Source organism: Danio rerio, chromosome 1 (genome assembly GCF_049306965.1).
Source record: "Danio rerio strain Tuebingen ecotype United States chromosome 1, GRCz12tu, whole genome shotgun sequence".
NCBI lineage: Eukaryota > Metazoa > Chordata > Actinopteri > Cypriniformes > Danionidae > Danio > Danio rerio.
The window spans coordinates 50,412,588-50,430,462 of record NC_133176.1 but is presented as its reverse complement, the minus strand read 5'-3'; the positions used below and the strand labels follow the sequence as shown (position 1 = coordinate 50,430,462).

Here is a 17,875-nt window from a genome sequence, read left to right as displayed (position 1 = left end):
TTACAGGGGATATAAAAATTACAAAAAAAAATTTGTACAAGAAGGATTTCAAAATTGCATACATTCTCATAGCTTTTTTTGTTTTTTGTGTCTTTTAGGGTTTCTATTTAATGCTTAAAATCTATTTTAAACAAATAAATATTAGGCTTATCATTGAACCATTTTTGTTTGTGAACATGGTACTTCCCATATATTATCATTACCGTTAAACGCGTCATGGGTCATAACAGGCTTGTGAAAAGGGTATTTTACGCTCTTCAGGGGGCGGGGCTTTCAATTTTGACTGTCCCATAACGGTTCAACATCTTCGTCAGCCATCACAGAAGACACTATGGCAAGCCGTTTTAGCATTAAACACTCCATACTTGTGACTAGTCATATTGTTCAATAAAAAAAAAAAATTTACTTCAATTGAGTTTTGATTAGGCACATGTAATTAGAGATTTTTCTACAGTTTTACTAGTGACAATTAAATTAGAGATAGGCCTATCACAAATTGAGTTGCCACTTGTGCAAATTCAGGATATTCATTTATAATAAAAGATAATAAGTCAAGATATCTCAGAGTTTTTACTATTCATAATCCATTAAGAGATATTAAAAGTTATTATATATTTATATTTAAAGATATCTCTAAATAATTTACTACTAGAAGAATTACAGATTTTATATATACTTAATGAATACTAATATATATATATATATATATATATATATATATATATATATATATATATATATATAGGCCTATATATATGCTGTAAAAGGAACCGTATAAAATGGGAAAAAAGTCACATATACCATTCACCGGAAGTGTATCACTATAGGAAGAAACACTATAGCTCTGCCTACCCTATTGAGTTTTGACAAGTCAAAATGCAGATGTCTGATTTCTTAGTACAATCAGCATTGCAAATATCTCTCATTTTCATTCTGACTCATCGAATAAAAATTACCCGTCAATATATAATTACAGATATTCATTCATTCTTATTCTTTTCGGCATAGAGTCTGACATGGATAGTCAGGTTTAAGTGCTAAAACGGCTTGCCATACGGTACTGGAAGGGGAAATAGACCAAATACATGTGCCGCGACCTCAAAAGGCTGCAAAATGGCTGTTTTTGCCGCTCTGTTTTCGGTAGTGATGCTCTTTACTGTTGTACCAGCCTGGACCGGTGAGTTTTCTGTTATTTTGACTCAAAATTAGCTACTCTTAGGTGGCCTATTTAGGATAATTCTTAAATACTTAAAGAAAAAATTAATCCACGTCATTGTTGTTTCTCAAGTTGCTTATTACTCTATAGCCTACTTATTTCATCGCCTAAAATTGGTATAAAATGGCTTAAGGGTTTATATGCCTGTTTATGGTGTGTGCTGGTTATGGTTATGAAGCCTCCTGCTTGTGCCGCCTTTTAGTTGTGCTTGCTCAAACTTTAAACCGTTGATCGAAACCCCCCTAGCGACTTAACTGACCTCAGCTGTGCCAAATATAAGAGCAATGAATATAACAGCTACAGATGTTGCAATACTTGGTCTATAGGTTGAAAGGAAAAGACAAAAACATCTTAAAACAATTTAACCTGATTTGTTTGTGATGGTCAGATGTCACCACTCCATCATGACGCTACTTTCATAATGTATTCTTAAAAATAATCATGTGGATCATGTGTTTTGACATCTTCATGTTTTGTTCTCTTTTTAATACAGAAAAACACTCCCTCTACTACATATACACAGCTTTATCCAGACCTGTCCACCTGCCGGGCATCTATGAATTCACTGCAATGGGTTTGCTTGATGACAGACAGATTGACTATTACAACAGCCAAGAGCAGAAGAAGATTCCCAAACAGCACTGGATGAAAGAGAAAATGCAGGAAGATTACTGGGAAAAAGGCACCCAGTCCAGAAAGAGCAAAGAACAGTGGTTTAATGTGAATCTCAAAATTCTGATGGAACGAATGAGACACAATAATAATTCAGGTGAGGAATGGTTATCAGTTTTACCCTGCATATACACTACTGGTCAAAAGAACAGGCAAGTCAGCATATTATAGTGATGCAGGTTCACTTTTCAAATCACTAACATTTTATAAAACTACATTTTTTTAAATTCAAATAGAAAACAGCTTTTTTTAAATTACACTTTTTACACTTTTGATCAATAAATTCAGGATTGGTGAGCAGAAGAGACCTTTTTAACCATTAAAACTTTTGGCCTGTATTAATTATATTAATATAACGTTATGTCTGTATAATTTTTGCCTTATATTTTTGGTGTCTGTTTCAGATGTTCATGTTCTTCAGTGGAGACATGGTTGTGAAATTGACAGTCAGGGCAATGATGTCCGATTTTCTAAAGGCATTGATGAGTACAGCTATGATGGAAGAAACTTCCTGGCCTTTGATGATGCGGATTCTCAGTGGGTTGCTCCAGTGGAAGAAGCTCTTCCAACCAAGAGGAAATGGGATAATGTGCCCATCCTAAATCAGTACACCAAGGGCTACCTGGAAAAAGAGTGTGTGGACTGGCTCAACAAATTCAGAGAATATGGAGATCAGGAGCTTAGAGAAGGCTGTGAGTTTATATACAGTACAGCATTAATTTGGTTATTGTTATAAAACTGATTGATTAAACAATGTACTTGTGATTTCAGCTCCCCCAGATGTTCATGTGTTTGCGAAGAAGATTATCAGTGGCAAAGCCAAGCTAAAACTTACCTGTATGGTCACTGGATTCTACCCCAAAGATGTGATTTTGACCATAAGGAAATACCGCACGGCACTGTCTGATAATGAGGTAGAATCTTCAGGAGTTAGACCAAACCCTGATGGGACCTTTCAGCTGAGAAAGAGCACTAACATCTATGAAAAAGCAGAATATGACTGTTATGTGGCCCACAGAACCCTCAAGGAACCAATTATCAAAAAATGGGGTAATCAAAGCATACAGAAAAAGCACCTTGTAAAAGTAAATTAAAATTGTTGATTAAAATTGAAGATGCATGTCTTTTGTATTTGTAGATGGGGAGTGCCAGGACTGCTCTTCAGGAACTCCCATAGGTACGATTTTTGGAGCATTAATCGGAGTTTTGTTAGTGCTGGCAGTCATTGGTGGAGCAGTTTATTTTCTAGCAAATACAAGAATGGTGAGTATAGACTGATAAATGATCATTAACAATTTCACACACACACACACACACACACACACACACACACACACACACACACACACACACACACACACACACACATACATACATATATATATATATATATATATATATATATATATATATATATATATATATATATATATATATATTAAGAGTGGAGCCGAACCCGAATACGGTATTCGGAAAGGCACGAATAGCGTGTTTTTACGAATACTTATTTCGAACAAATACTTGAAAAATTATTTGTATTCGGGAGCAAGAAAAACACTATATCAAAAAGCAGCGTTTCCTCCTGAGACCACAGTGCATGAGAGAGAGAGAGAGAGAGAGAGAGAGAGAGAGAGAGAGAGAGAGAGAGAGAGAGAGAGAGAGAGAGAGAGAGAGAGAGAGAGAGAGAGAGAGAGAGAGAGAGAGAGAGAGAGAGAGAGAGAGAGACGGACGCTCAGTCGGAGGGCGGGGCGGAGGTAAAAGGTCTCTGGCGCAAGCTTCTCAACAGCAGACAGAGAAGGCTCGGCTGAGCGAAAAAAATACTACACTGCATCACTATTTTTGTTAAATAGATTTTTGTACCTTAATTGGGTTCCAGATGCAGTTTATAAACTTGTAGCGGAGTTTGTTCGGGATTTTCCATTACGCTGCATTTTTAAAGTTTGCAATCGTGTGCTCTCTGTTTACGCAACGTTAGCTCTGTTAGCGCGGTAATTTAGACAATAGACTGTTGACAGAGTAACGTTAACGTTCGTTTATAAAGGTTAAAACGATGCTTTTGCAGTTGTGTCGAATAGTATGCACTTATGGGAGTTATATGGTACGTCTAAATTACTGTCTTTTGCAGACAGCAAGATATATGCTATAGGCTAGTTAACCTTAGCATAGCTTCCCGTCACTTTTCATTAACTTGAAACTCCTCAAATACATTTGGGCACCATGAAAAAGAGTGAGACTGCTGCTGAGCCATTTCTTGGTCCTCCACCAGTAAAAAATAAATAAAACTTGAGGTTCTGTGTGGAAGCATTTTACAGTCAGTGGTGCTGCAGATAAAACAAACTGATACTGTATAATATGTGCAAAAGTGAAATCAGCAGAGGCAGAGATATTAAACATCTGTCAACATCTTCTATGCATAATCATTCATTTTCTTTTCGGCTTAGTCCCTTTTTCAATCTGGGGTTGCCACGGTGGAATGAACCACCAATTTATCCAGCATATGTTTTACACAGTGGCTGCCCTTCCAGCTGCTACCCAGCACTGGGAAACATCCATACACTCTGTTTCACACACATACAATAGGGACAATTTAGCTTACCCAATTCACCTGTATTGCATGTGTTTGGACTGTGGGGGAAACCGGAGCACCCGGAGGAAACCCACGCCAACATGGGGAGAACCCAGTCGAGGCTCGAACCAGCAACCTTCTTGCTGTGAGGTGACAGTGCTACTCACTGTGCCACTGAGCAACCTTCTATGTAATGTATTATCACATGCACTAAAAGCATCCTCTCCTGATTCTGTCTGTGAACCCCCCACAAGCATCAATCCCTTCAATCAGCACAGCTATGTTCTGATAAATCCTCCACAAGCACCAAACCATCAACACAGCCACATTCTGCCCCAGCAAGTCAGTTTCAAACATAAAAAAGTAAAAAAAAAAAAACTTTGTGTCTGTTTTGTGGCAGGCAGATGACAATAGCAGGGCTGTATCTTTTAGTATTATATAGAATACTTTTGTTCTGCCAGATCTCCCAGGCAGGGTTTTATTTAGATTTATTTAGTTAATATTAGTTTTTGGAATTCTGTGCATTGGAAAGAAGTCCTTTCAGAAGAAGAACAGTTTTTTGAAGTATGTTTTGTTTTTATTCTGTCTATTCAGTGTCCTTCAACAAGAACGGTGGTGGTGGGGTTCATAATATTCACAATGGTATTTTATTAGTTGTTGGTTTAAACATGGATGAGATAATGGCTTCTATGTTATTTTCTTTTCAATGACATTTCTTATCACATGTTCAAAAACAACAGCCAATATTGCATATCTATAATTTATATAATGGGTATAATTAAACAATACTTTCACTATAATGTAAATTAGAAGTGTAATAGAAAAAATATATATTTTTGCGCCATTTTGAATTTTACTCGAATACAAATACAAATACAAATACTTTTCCCCCCTCAACAAATACAAATACAAATACCGACTGCTCCGCACATCCCTAATATATATATATATATAGTTTTTACAACATTTTTGGAAGAAAAGTTTTTTCACAATGAAAATGTCCTTAATGATTGATTGATTATTCATTTGAAAATGGCTAACGTACCATTTATCTTATTCCCAAAACATAATCAGTCTTGATGGTTTATTATTTTAAGAGAAATTATATCACTTTTGAGAAATGGGAACATTTTTCATGTGCTTATAATTTTTATTAATTGTAAGTGAAAATGAATATTTAATCAAAGTGCAACTCAAGTCAAATGTCCAGGCTGTGTTGAAGAGAGTAGCAATACAGCAGTTAACTGTGATTGTCTTTTATTTATTGATGGTGTGACTTATATCTGCATGTTACAGGGATGGAGAAATGCTCTTTGATATCAACTATCTCTGGTGAGTTTTTATTAAATTAAAGATTGGCACAAGTCTTATTATTGCACCGAATCGCTTGATTAAGGGCATCATGTCTTACACTTAATATTCAATTGTTCATTACTGGGCTTAAAGAGAGGGTTAAGCTTTATTTACAGCTGTCAGCAGTATTACTAAAAAAATGTGCCAAACTGGTGGAGAAAAACTTCTGTACTTCTACAATTTTCTTTGATTGTAACTTAAATTAATATTAAATTAAAGTGCACTGTAAGTGAAATGTCCAGGCTGTGTTGAAAGAGTAGCAATACAACATTTACCTGTGATTGTCTTTTACTTCTTGTTGGTGACTTGAATATCTGTATGTTGCAGGAAACAAGGAGGAGAAACACTCTTTGCTACCTGGTTCAGCGGACCATTTTTTTTAAATTCAATTTTAAATAAGTACATGCTTTCTTATTATTGCACTAAAATCAAGTTGCTTGCTTCATTAAATGTCCTGCTGCAAATTTGTCACAGTTTACAATTATAATTTTTTTTTTTTAAGTGGACCAAGATTTGGGCGTATTGTTTTAAAAAATAACATGCACAGCTTGCTTTTACATTTTATTGACTTTTCCAGCATATGTTTTACGCAGTGGATGCCCTTCCAGCTGCAATCCAAAACCGAGAAACACCCATACACTTACATTTACACACCAGTCCCCTCGGCCAATTTAGTTCATTCATTTCACCTATAGTACTTGTCTTTTGGACTGTGATGGAAACCAGACCACCCAGAGGAAACCAATGCCAACACAGGAAGAACATGCAAACTCCACACTGAAATGCCAAATGACGCAGCTGTGGCTTGAACCAGTGACCTAGCTGTAAGGCGATCGTGCTACCCACTGCGCCATCATGCTGCTGCTCTATATATATATATATATATATATATATATATATAAATAATGTCTTTTATAGCTGCAAAATTTTTATGAAGTAAATATGTTTTTGTTTTCATTTATTTAATAAATAATGTATTTTCTATTTAGGCTACTTAAATTTCTATTCGGGCTACCAAAAACTGAAAAGTGCCTGCCCGAATGAATATTTCTTCATAATAAGATGCATCAGTGTTATAATTAATATTTAGATGATATTTATTTATAGTGCCTTTACAAAAACTGATGAATACCACTGTTTGTACTGTTAGGACTGTCCTCATGTACATATTATTTTTGGTGTTTCTGTTTAAGTCTGTTAATCTGTACAATCATTTGTCTTAATATGGTTTATTGAAATAAAGTTGGTGTTATATTCACACATTCAGACTTTCTCCTTAATATAGTTTTAGAAAAGTAGTCTTTGCAAATATTAAATATAATAATATATAATAATGTTGTTTTTCATAATTGCATGTGATTTCAAGCCAAATACTTCTAGTAAACAATAAAGGGAGCATGTCACGAATGTGAAATATAAAACCAACTTGGTCAATATATAGTTTTGGCTTTGTTAAAAACCGAGCATCTTATGATTTTTTGTACTTTTTGTAAACAATGAAGTAGTTTTTTTTAATGGTTACTGTGTTATTGCTTATAAATAAAAATATTTCAGTCTCTGCTAACGAGCTGATGATCTGAATCGGGTGTGTTTGGTTAAAGAGACATGGAAATGTGCAAAGCTGGTGGATCTCTAGAAATGTGGTTCAGAAACACTAGAGCATCTAAAGGAGGGTTGAAGCTGTCTTTCTGTTGTTTTGGTAGCACTTTATTTACAGTCATGTATATGTATACTTGCTGTAAGACCTCCTTAAACCCTTCTGGTAGCCTGTACTAGCCTACAACATTTCACTCAATTCACTTGACACTTTAAACATTTCCTAGTGACTCCTGTTTGCTGTATTGGTAACTTGTTTACATGCTAAAAGCTGATAAAATCACAGGCCTATAGATCCGTCGTCAGTGCTAGATTGGGCGGATTCTAACCATAATCATAACCTTTGTAACATTAATAGCAATAGTATTTACGTCTGTGGTTAAAAGGAATGTTCACCCAAAAAGTGTTTCTGTCTGTTACTAAGTGTTTCAAGCCTATGAGTTTCTTAGTTTTTTTTTTTTAAATGTCAGATAACCTCGATAAACATAAGCATCTGTAGTAGGAAAAACAAATCCAATAGCAGTCAGGGGTTACCGGGTTCACAAGATCTTTCATCTATTTTCATCCATTTTCCTTCAGCTTAGTCCCTTATTCATCAGGGGTCGCCACATCATATGTGAATGAGTGTGTATGGATGTTTCCCAGTGATGGGTTGCAGCTGGAAGGGCATCCCCTGTGTAAAACATGTACTGGTAAAGTTGGTGGTTCATTACGCTGTGGCGACCCCAGACTAATAAAGGGGCTAAGCCCAAAAGAAAATGAATGAATGAACATTGAGGGTTGGGGTGGGGTTAGACGTTAATAAAATTCAATGGATAATTTAATAAATATTAATTTAAAATGTTTATTTATAATATATGTTTACTGAAATGTTTATTACATTGTAATTTGTATATGTTCATATTATAATCATTAAACTAAGAAAAATCTAAGGTCTTCGAAAAAAAAACATCCATCTACACAATAATTAATTGACAGAATCAAAAATATCCTATAGAAAAAAAGTGAAATTCCATTAAAACACACAATCTAATCACAGTCTAATAATTCGACAAATCTAATTCAGATCCTGAAGACAAAGAGGAAATTTCAATACATTAAGTCATAATGTCCCAAAGGATTTAAAGTCCTACATAGCACAAAGTGAAAATCCTATAAGAAAAATTCAGAATCTCTATTAGAATTTTAGGAATCCTTTAAGATCCTATAGATTTTTTAACAAGGGTAATATTAATAATTCTCGGTATAATTAACGTTACTGTTTTACGTTACTGTGATCGATGGTTGGGGTAGGTGTAGAGCAGGGGTGGCCAATCCTCTTCCTGGAGAGCCACCTTCCTGCAGATTTCAGTTGCAACCCAAATCAAACACACCTGCCTGTAATTATCACATGGTGTTCAGGTCCTAATTAATTGATACAGGTGTGTTTGATATGGGTAGCAACTGAAATCTGCAGGAAGGTAGCTCTTCAGGAACAGGATTGGCCTCCCCTGGTGTAGAGAGTTATATAAAAATATACATGGTAGAAAGTAAGGTGAAGCTGCTGGGGGTGTAGACGTTGTAAGAATTGTTACAACTGTTTCTCATTTACTTCCGGCCGCAGCTGTATCCTTTCTAGCAAATACGATATTCCTATTGGTTCGACGTAAGGTGAACTTTATCACGTGACCCGGCTGTGTTTTGGCCATGTGAATTTTTGTTTTTGTTTCCTAGTTCACTTTATTATAGTTTTACAACTAAAACAAGTTTCAGCTCGCGCGGTTATGTGGACCGCTGAAGATGAATAAAACTAGGTGCCGTGCTGGGAGACGAGCGAGGAAAAAACGACGGAAAAAACACGAGGATTTTTCCATAGGTAACTTAACGTTAACGTCTGTTTACCGCTATAACATTACAGTATGGTGTAAACTATGATACACGTTAAAAAACTGTATTATTTACATTTGCTCCTGCAGTTACTTTATCTCACGAAGCTCAGTTTGTTCTTTTGAGAAGATGGCTTAATGAAAGAGGATTCACCTCACAGAGTCTCATTCCTGTCAACTTCCATGGCAAGTAACCACTTTATATTGTACTTTATCTATCCATCCATCCATCCATCCATCCATCCATCCATCCACTCATATTATACTTAAGTTAACCTGTTTCCCTCAGATACTGGCAGGGGGCTAATGTCTACACAAACTATCAAGGTAACTGTTGGATATAGTAATATGTCAATACTTTGTTTCAAATATGTGAAACCTTATTAAATATGTATTTTTTTATCATTTTTGCAGGCCAAAAACTCCTTGATTTCTTTACCTGAGGAATGCCTACTAACCACCAGCACGGTTCTGAAGAGCTACATGGCTGATTACATAAAAAGGTATTTCAATTAGTTGACAATTCACTAGGCATGGGCCTGTATAAGATTCTGATGGGATGATAACGTTGGATAAAAAAATCTCAGTTTCATGCTATTGTGGTTACTTCAATAAAAAAAGTTTTTTTTAAATATCTGAGTAAAAAAACTAAAACTTTTTCCCCTTTGAACACGTTTTATTTTGAGAAACATTTAAATGTTTAACATTTTATATCATTCCAATGAATCATTTACTTCTGCTGCCTTCATTTGTTTTAAAAACACAGATTTCTTTACAGTTTAAAACACATCTTTATATATCTTTTCTGCTGGAGATAATGTTGTCTTAACAAACAAACAAACCAAACGTTAAAACGTAAATCATATACATATCTTAGAAATGGTTTAGCCAGTTATCGTCCCATGCCTACAATTCACCCCGTATATAAAATGAATTATTTTTGCTCTAAACTTTCCTGACAAGATTTTTTACTATGTAAACTAATGATGCACAATTCACAGAAGGCATTTTAGTGTGTGTATTCTGTATTTAATATATAATGCAAGCCTATGGCCAGCACATTGAATAGGAGTTTTTTTTTTTTTTTTTTTGGAAAAAGTGGACCTTTATGCAGTTATTCGCCCCATTTTATGTTTAATTAAATATATAATAAATACTGCATTTTATACACTAATCTTTGATGGATAAGCTTGTCGGATTGGGATCATAACCAATAACCACTATTTTGTCAACGTGCGTGCCAAACTATTTTACTAAAAAGTATATTTTTGGAACTGTGCTTTTAAACTATAAGTTATTACAGTTTTATAAATAATATTAGGAGATTAGTTATTCTCTTGGAGAGTAAATTCTGTTGGGGAGCGTATCTGCATAAAATATCATTTTAAAACGACAAGCATAGTAAAATACAACAGGCAAAAGATGCTAATGAACAAAGATTTCTGATTTGAAGCGGAAATTAAATTATCACAGTATTATACGAATAATAATATTAACACTTTATTGTTTTAACTGGGTACAAATGTACAGTTAACGTTTAAGCTCAAACGTTTCATTTATTGTGCCCAAATGTTTACGTTTGCTCAATTTTTATGGTCAGGTCTTAAAAACCCAGGCAAACAATAAACTTTCATTTGGAAGTTAAAATATGAAATTATTCATTATGTCGTTAACTGGGTAACACTTTATTTTGATGGTTCATTTGAGTATTAGTAGACTGTCTGCTTAATATCTGCTGAAATTGCTGCTTCAACAGACATTTAACTGACTATAAAAAAAAAAAGATTCAAGTACATGTCAACTTACACTAAACCCAACCCTAACCCCAACCTACCAGTCTACTTATCTAATAGGAATTAGTTGGCATGTAGATACAATGTAACTTAAATTCAACAAATGGACCATCAAAATGAAGTGTGACAGTTAACTGTAACGTCTAGTCAATGATAATCCCGACTACATTGCAGCTATCAGTGCTGTAATAATATTTTGTGCAGCTGTAGGCAAATAACAAACTGGCCAGATCATTTCCTCAGTCAGAATTTTGTCATTTGAATTATAAAAGTTAAATTAGGCTTAAAGCCTTCTTCTATTGGTTATTTTCACAGTTTATGATGGCATAAGAGTCATAAATGGGACAAAAGTGTTCATGCAAGGGCCATATTTTGGACTTTGTCAGTGAAGGGTGGGTCCTTTTTATCCTCCCGAACCCCTCTTGGCTTGTGATTATATGTATTGTGTCTAAAATAAAACAGGACTCATTTGAATGTACAAGATCTTATTGAAATCAATTTGATTTTTCTCTCTTCTCCTACCTGTAGATGGCATCCTCCCATATCTCCACTTCTGGCTCTTTGTTGTTTCCTTATATCTGAGAGACATCATGGAGAAGCATCAGAGTGGAACCCCTACATTGATATCCTCCCAAAGACTTACACGTGCCCTCTGTACTTCCCTGATAACGTCATTGAACTTTTACCCAGGAGTCTGCAGAAAAAAGCCACACAGCAGAAGGAACAGTTTCAGGAACTCTTCAGCTCTTCGCAAACGTTTTTCCACTCACTCCAGCCGCTTTTCAACCAGCCCACAGAAGAGCTGTTTTCCCAGGATGCACTGCGGTGGGCTTGGTGTAGCGTTAACACGCGTACGGTTTACATGGAGCACGATCAAAGCAAATATCTGTCCAGGGAAAAGGACGTCTATGCACTTGCACCATACCTTGACCTGTTAAACCACTGCCCTAATGTCCAGGTAAGATCATATAAACAGTTGAAGTCAGAATTATTAGCCCCCATGTATATTTTTGCCCCAATTTCTGTTTATTCTAACAAATACTTATTTAAACACATTTATTAATAATAATAATAATTTTTATTTATATAGGGCCTTTCTAGAGCTCAGGGACACTTTACAAAGAATGCAACAAAAAGAGTACAAGCTGATAAAAGATACACAAACACACGGGAAGTCAAATATAACAAACTGGAAATACAAAAACAAGACCTAAGGGACAAATGAGCAGAGTGCAGGTGAATCAGATAAAGTGGTCAGTTTGGCAGATCAGAAGTGAAGCATTCAGAAAATAAGTGAGTTTTAAGTAAGGATATGAATTCAGAGATATTATTAGCAGAGCGGAGTGAGCGGGGTTGAGAGTTCCAGAGTTTGGGTGCAATAACACTAAATGATCTGCCCCCATTGAAGAGAGGCGGTTACGAGAGACAGCGAGAAGGCCAGAATCAGCGTAGCGTAATGAACGAGTTTGGGTGTAGGGGCCAAGCATGTTGCAAAGATAAGAGAGAGCTAGGCTATTTAGGGATCTAAATGCAAGGAGGAGAATTTTGAATTTAATGCGGTATGCAACTGGGAGCCAATGGAGGTCGTACAAGATTGTGGTTATGAGCAGAACGTTTGGTATTCTAGCCGCAGAGTTTTGAATGTACTGTAATCTGGAGATGAGGCTGGCAGGCAGACCAATGAAAAGGGCATTACAGTAGTCAATTTGTGAAGAGACAAATGCATGGATGACAGTCTCAGCATCCTGCGTCCCTTCATCAGTAGCAAGTTGGGAAATGCGACGTAAATGAAAGAATGCAGATTTAATGTGAGATTGAAACGAGAGTGTGGAGTCGAAGATTATGCCTACATTTTTGACAGAAGTAGATGTTTTAATGTGAGAGACCGCAATCTCACAGGAGAAACTGGTCGAAATATTGCTGGTAAGTGTTGGGGTGCCAATGAAAATGATCTCAGTTTTGTCCATGTCGAGTTTCAGAGAATTTGATGTCAGCCAATCATTAATGTCCATCACACAAGCAGAGATTTTATCAATTTGGGCAGAAGAAATGGGTGTATAGACAGAGTAAACCTAATTTCAGAGTAAACAGCCATTTCAAAATTTAATGGTTTTAATGACTAATTTCTAATAACTGATTATACATTTCTTTTATTTTTGCCATGATGACAATACATAATATTTTTATAGATATTTTTTAGCTACTTGTATTTAAGTGCAATTTAAAGGCTTAACTAGGTTAATTAGGCAAGTTAGGGTAATTAGGGAAGTCATTGTATAATGATGCTTTGTTCTGTAGACTATCAAAAAAAGGGGCTTAAGGGGGCTAATAATATTGACCTTAAATTTTTTTTAAATGTCAAACTGCTTTTATTTTAGCCCAAAAAAATAAAATGATTGCCTTTCTCCGGAAAAAAAAATATTACCTGACGTACTGTGAAAAATTCCTTGCTCTGTTCAACATAATTTGGGAAATAGTTGAAAAAAATTAATAAATAAAAGTCACAGGAGGGCGCATAATTCTGACTTTAGCTCTTTTCATGTTATTCTTCCTTGATTGAAAACTAAATTTTGAGCATCATTACGCCAACTAGTCTTCAGAAATCATTCTTGTATGATTTGCTGCTCTAAACATTTCGTATTATTATTATTTAAATCAGTGTTGCTTAATCATTTATTTATTTACAGGTTGAAGCTGGCTTCAACAAAGAAACTCGCTGCTACGAGATTAGAAGTGTCAATGGCTGTAAGAAGTTCCAGCAAGCGTTCATCAATTACGGTCCTCATGATAATCACAGACTGCTTTTGGAATATGGCTTTGTTGCCCCTTGCAACCCCCACAGTGTAGTATATGTTGATTTAGGTAAGGAGCGTTAATAGCAAACTATGTGAAAATGAAATACTTGTTGAACTGCTTTGATCACAGTTTGTTGTTATTGTAGAAACACTAAAAGTGGGTCTCGATGAAAAAGACAAGCAGCTGAAAGAAAAACTACTCTACCTAAAAGACAATGACTTTTTAAGGTAAGAAACATTGGTTTACTATTATAACAACATGCTTATTATGACAAGGCATTTACCACTAAACTGTGCAATGGTTTGTGCTTGATTTGATCTTGTATGCTTAAGAGGCAACATTTATTTGACGCTTAAAGTAAGAATGTAAGAAAGTTTTTAGATAGTTTACTGTTCAAATAATTTTTATATTTGTTATTAAATGACAATGTATAGATCTGTATATACTGTAGACATGCATATAGACAATATTAAATCTATTTTGCAGATGCTCAAGTTGTTAAATGTTTGAGCTGTTGATGAATTTTTGATCTCAATCCGTTTAGTTTTATTATAGATTCTGGCATTCTGTTGAATTGGCATGTTTATAAGATGCTAATAATGCAACATTAAATCAAGCTTCATTTGCTTTCATTTGTCAACAGAAACTTGACGTTTGGGATGGACGGCCCTTCCTGGAGACTAATGACTGCACTGAGACTGCTGTCCCTAAAACCTCAGCAATAGTGAGTAACTTTACATTCTGAATGCACTGTTTGCACACATTAAATTTGATTGTATGCTAGTCATTTCAATATGTTTAGAACTAACATAAAGAGGTAGTTTACCATTAAATTAAAACTGTGCTCATTTTCTTATCACTTCAAAACTTCTTCAATTTACATACACAGACATTCAAACCCACATGCAGACATACACTAAATAAATAAATAAATAAATAAATAAATATATATATATATATATATATATATATATATATATATATATATATATATATATATATATATATATATATATATATATACATATATATATATACATATATATACATATATATATATATACATATATATATACATATATATACATATATATATATATATATATATATATATATATATATATATACATATATATATATATATATATATATATATATATACATATATATATATATATATATATATATATATATATATATATATATATATATACATATATACATATATACATACACACATACACACACACACACACATACATATATATATATATATATACATACACACACACACACACACACACACACACATATACACATACACACACACACAGGCATGTAAGTGCCATTTGAATTTCAAAACAATCAATGCCAATAAAAAGAAAAAAAGCGAGGAATCCCTTCAGATTCATCAACAGGCACGATCGCGTTCATCAGATTTGCTTAAACTAAGCGTTCTAAACTGTATTTTACAAGCAAGGATTCTGACACAGCAACATAAAGCAGACGCTTTACAAAAGTTGCGTGTAGGTGGAAACACTTCAAACTTATGAAATGTGAGGGCTCATGGACGCAGCTTAAAGGCTGCCACTTTCACTGAGTAAATTTACATGGACACCAATACTCCGATTTTAATATGATTAGAGAATACTGATGTAAGGAACGACTTTTGATTACCATAAAAGGATCACGCGAGTCCTTTCCGTTCGCCATGCGGTATCAAATTCCATCAAAACATCCTGAATGAAAATATGCTGAATGAGAGTGAACTGCAGTTAAAGTCTAAAGATTAAAAATGAAACACCTGAAATGGCATGAAACTCTGGAGGAAAATGCTGGATAGCCTGGTGATGTGACATTAATTGTTTTATACTCAAACTTTCCTTTTAAAACCGCGTCCTTGGTCTTATCCATATTTCTTTGCATGTTAAACACACACGGGGCCAGAACTAACGCTTTAGGCAAACGCTAATCACGCTGCTCTCAACCCGTAAGTGACCGGTTCGCACCGCCGCTAACTACGCATCGGCCACAAAAGGAAATAAAATAGCTGCAACTTAGTTATTTTTTTACGGGTTAAATATTTCAAATTAATCGTGTGTGTGTGTGTGTGTTTAACTTCTTTAATGTTTTTTCCTATTAACTATGCAGGTCAATTCTAAAACTGTCCAACATTCTTCTAAATATCTTCTTTTGTGTTCTCCAGAAAAAAAAAAACTTTAAAGTTTGTAACCACTTGAGGGAAAGTTCTCTTTAATTTTGGGTGAATTATTCCTTTGCGTCTGTTTTAAAAATATTAAATATATGGCATACAATAGCACGTATACAAGACAGAGCAAAAAAGATGACAACAATCTTGCATGTATATTTGTATTATCTATTTAAATTATAATCTATCTTCTGAACTTCATGCATTTCATATTTTCTCTTTCTGCAGTACCAGTTGGAAGAGTGTCCTGTTGGGGGCAGCAGTGAGCCAGGATAGAGAAGACTGGTGCATTGAATCTGCCCTGAAGCTTTGCAATAACCTCACCGAAGACAATGTCAAAGCACTAGAGAGGGTGAGTCTAATTAAAAGCCATTCATTCTTAATGCTGCTCATCTTCTAATTAAACACATGAAACCACTTACAGCACAAGCGTTTCATTTGTACAGCTAGCGCAGCTCAAAGAGGGTGCGAACCAGTCTGGCCTTGAACAACTGTGTGTGGTGGAGAGCCTGAGACGAGAAGAGCAAAACATTCTGGGACACACACGAGGGCTTCTCCAAAACCTCCTGAGACAATAGTCGCTTTGGTAACAGTAGGGTATTCGCAACACTGACCAATCAGACGCCTGCCAACATTTAAACACAAGCCAAGACTGAGTGTACAGCCAACAGATACGGGCTAACCGTTGATCTACAGTCCTTAAAGTCACAGTTCACCCAAAAAAGGGATGAATTTGATCATTTACTCTTAAAGTCCACATGAACCGGAAGCTGTGACCATTTTTTCAAATTGTGATTCAGTTCCTAGAGAAATGGAATAATAAATGAGGAAAACAGTGGGACGTGGCTTGTTTTTGTACTGTTAGTTGATCCGATGTAGTAATGTAGGCATTTCATTCGGAAAGATAAGGGAAAAAGGTTTGGGGAGAGTTATTAAAACCGATTTATAATGATAAATAAACACAAATGAAACAGTCCCTTGTAAGTCACATCTCGTCTTTAGTTTAGGGCTTAGGCGCATACCGTGCCAAAGCCCGACTGAACCGTGCTCTAGCACACCTCTTACCAACTGGGTCAGGGCCCGATTCAGAGCATCACACTTCTCAAACAATCTGGGAAACAGGCCTGAGCACAGTTTGGATAGCATAGTGTGAGTACACCCTTAGTGTCCTTGAATTGCCCCTAGGGGATTAATAAAAGTTTAAATTAAACAATTCATTTCGACATGGTGGTGCTTCACATGCAGTATAACAAGAATGACACACTTAACTCAATAAACATCAACACCTAACAAGTATAAAAAATAAAATAATAATGGGTTGGGGCTGAAAGGGCATCCGCTGCGTAAAAACGTGCTGGATAAGTTGGTGGTTCATTCCGCTGTGGCAACCCCGGATTAATAAAGGGACTAAGCCGACAAGAAAATGAATGAATGAATAGTCCATCGATTAACTACATTTGTTACATAACCTAATTGCTTCAGGCACAAAAGTAAATTTATAACAATTTGTGGAACATCTTATTGTCCTTAGACGTCGACCAAGGGACATCCACTCAGAATGTTTGTTTAAGGGATATGTTCTGTCTCCTAGTTAACCTTATGTGGGTTAACGGCAAATTAAAATTTTTGGGTGAAGTATGCCTTTAATTCAGTAACCCTCAAAACTATAGGAAATAGTTCACCCCATGAAAAATTAAATCAAACATGTCATCTTAGATTACTTTTTTTTTTTTACTCCTTTTGAAGAAAGTTAATGTGGCTCAGGTTTCACATAATGCAAAAATAGAACAAATAATTTAGTATGTAATA

The 17,875-nt window shown here is 35.2% G+C and overlaps 2 protein-coding genes across 3 annotated transcripts; both read left to right on the top strand.

Annotated features, from left to right (window-relative positions):
• The first annotated feature begins 1,066 nt into the window (after positions 1 to 1,066).
• mhc1zea (major histocompatibility complex class I ZEA) lies at positions 1,067 to 6,580 on the top strand. 2 transcript variants are annotated; one of them, NM_001089550.2, is made up of 7 exons: positions 1,067 to 1,177; positions 1,710 to 1,985; positions 2,293 to 2,580; positions 2,660 to 2,938; positions 3,027 to 3,151; positions 5,751 to 5,786; positions 6,135 to 6,396. In NM_001089550.2, exons 1-6 carry the CDS (start codon positions 1,114 to 1,116, stop codon positions 5,769 to 5,771), a joined length of 1,053 nt encoding a protein of 350 aa, NP_001083019.2. In that variant the 5' UTR covers positions 1,067 to 1,113; the 3' UTR covers positions 5,772 to 5,786; positions 6,135 to 6,396. The 2 variants fall into 2 exon arrangements, with proteins under 2 accessions (NP_001083019.2, XP_005171054.1); XM_005170997.6 differs by having other exon boundaries at positions 1,101 to 1,177; positions 3,027 to 3,065; positions 6,135 to 6,580.
• A 2,359-nt stretch (positions 6,581 to 8,939) lies between these two features.
• setd4 (SET domain containing 4) lies at positions 8,940 to 16,904 on the top strand. Its single transcript, NM_001045562.1, is given in 10 exon segments — positions 8,940 to 9,258; positions 9,359 to 9,454; positions 9,558 to 9,595; positions 9,683 to 9,771; positions 11,590 to 12,019; positions 13,749 to 13,923; positions 14,003 to 14,084; positions 14,501 to 14,581; positions 16,295 to 16,418; positions 16,513 to 16,904. Coding segments are annotated over 10 exon segments (1,323 nt in total). The 5' UTR covers positions 8,940 to 9,182; the 3' UTR covers positions 16,645 to 16,904.
• Positions 16,905 to 17,875: the final 971 nt, after the last annotated feature.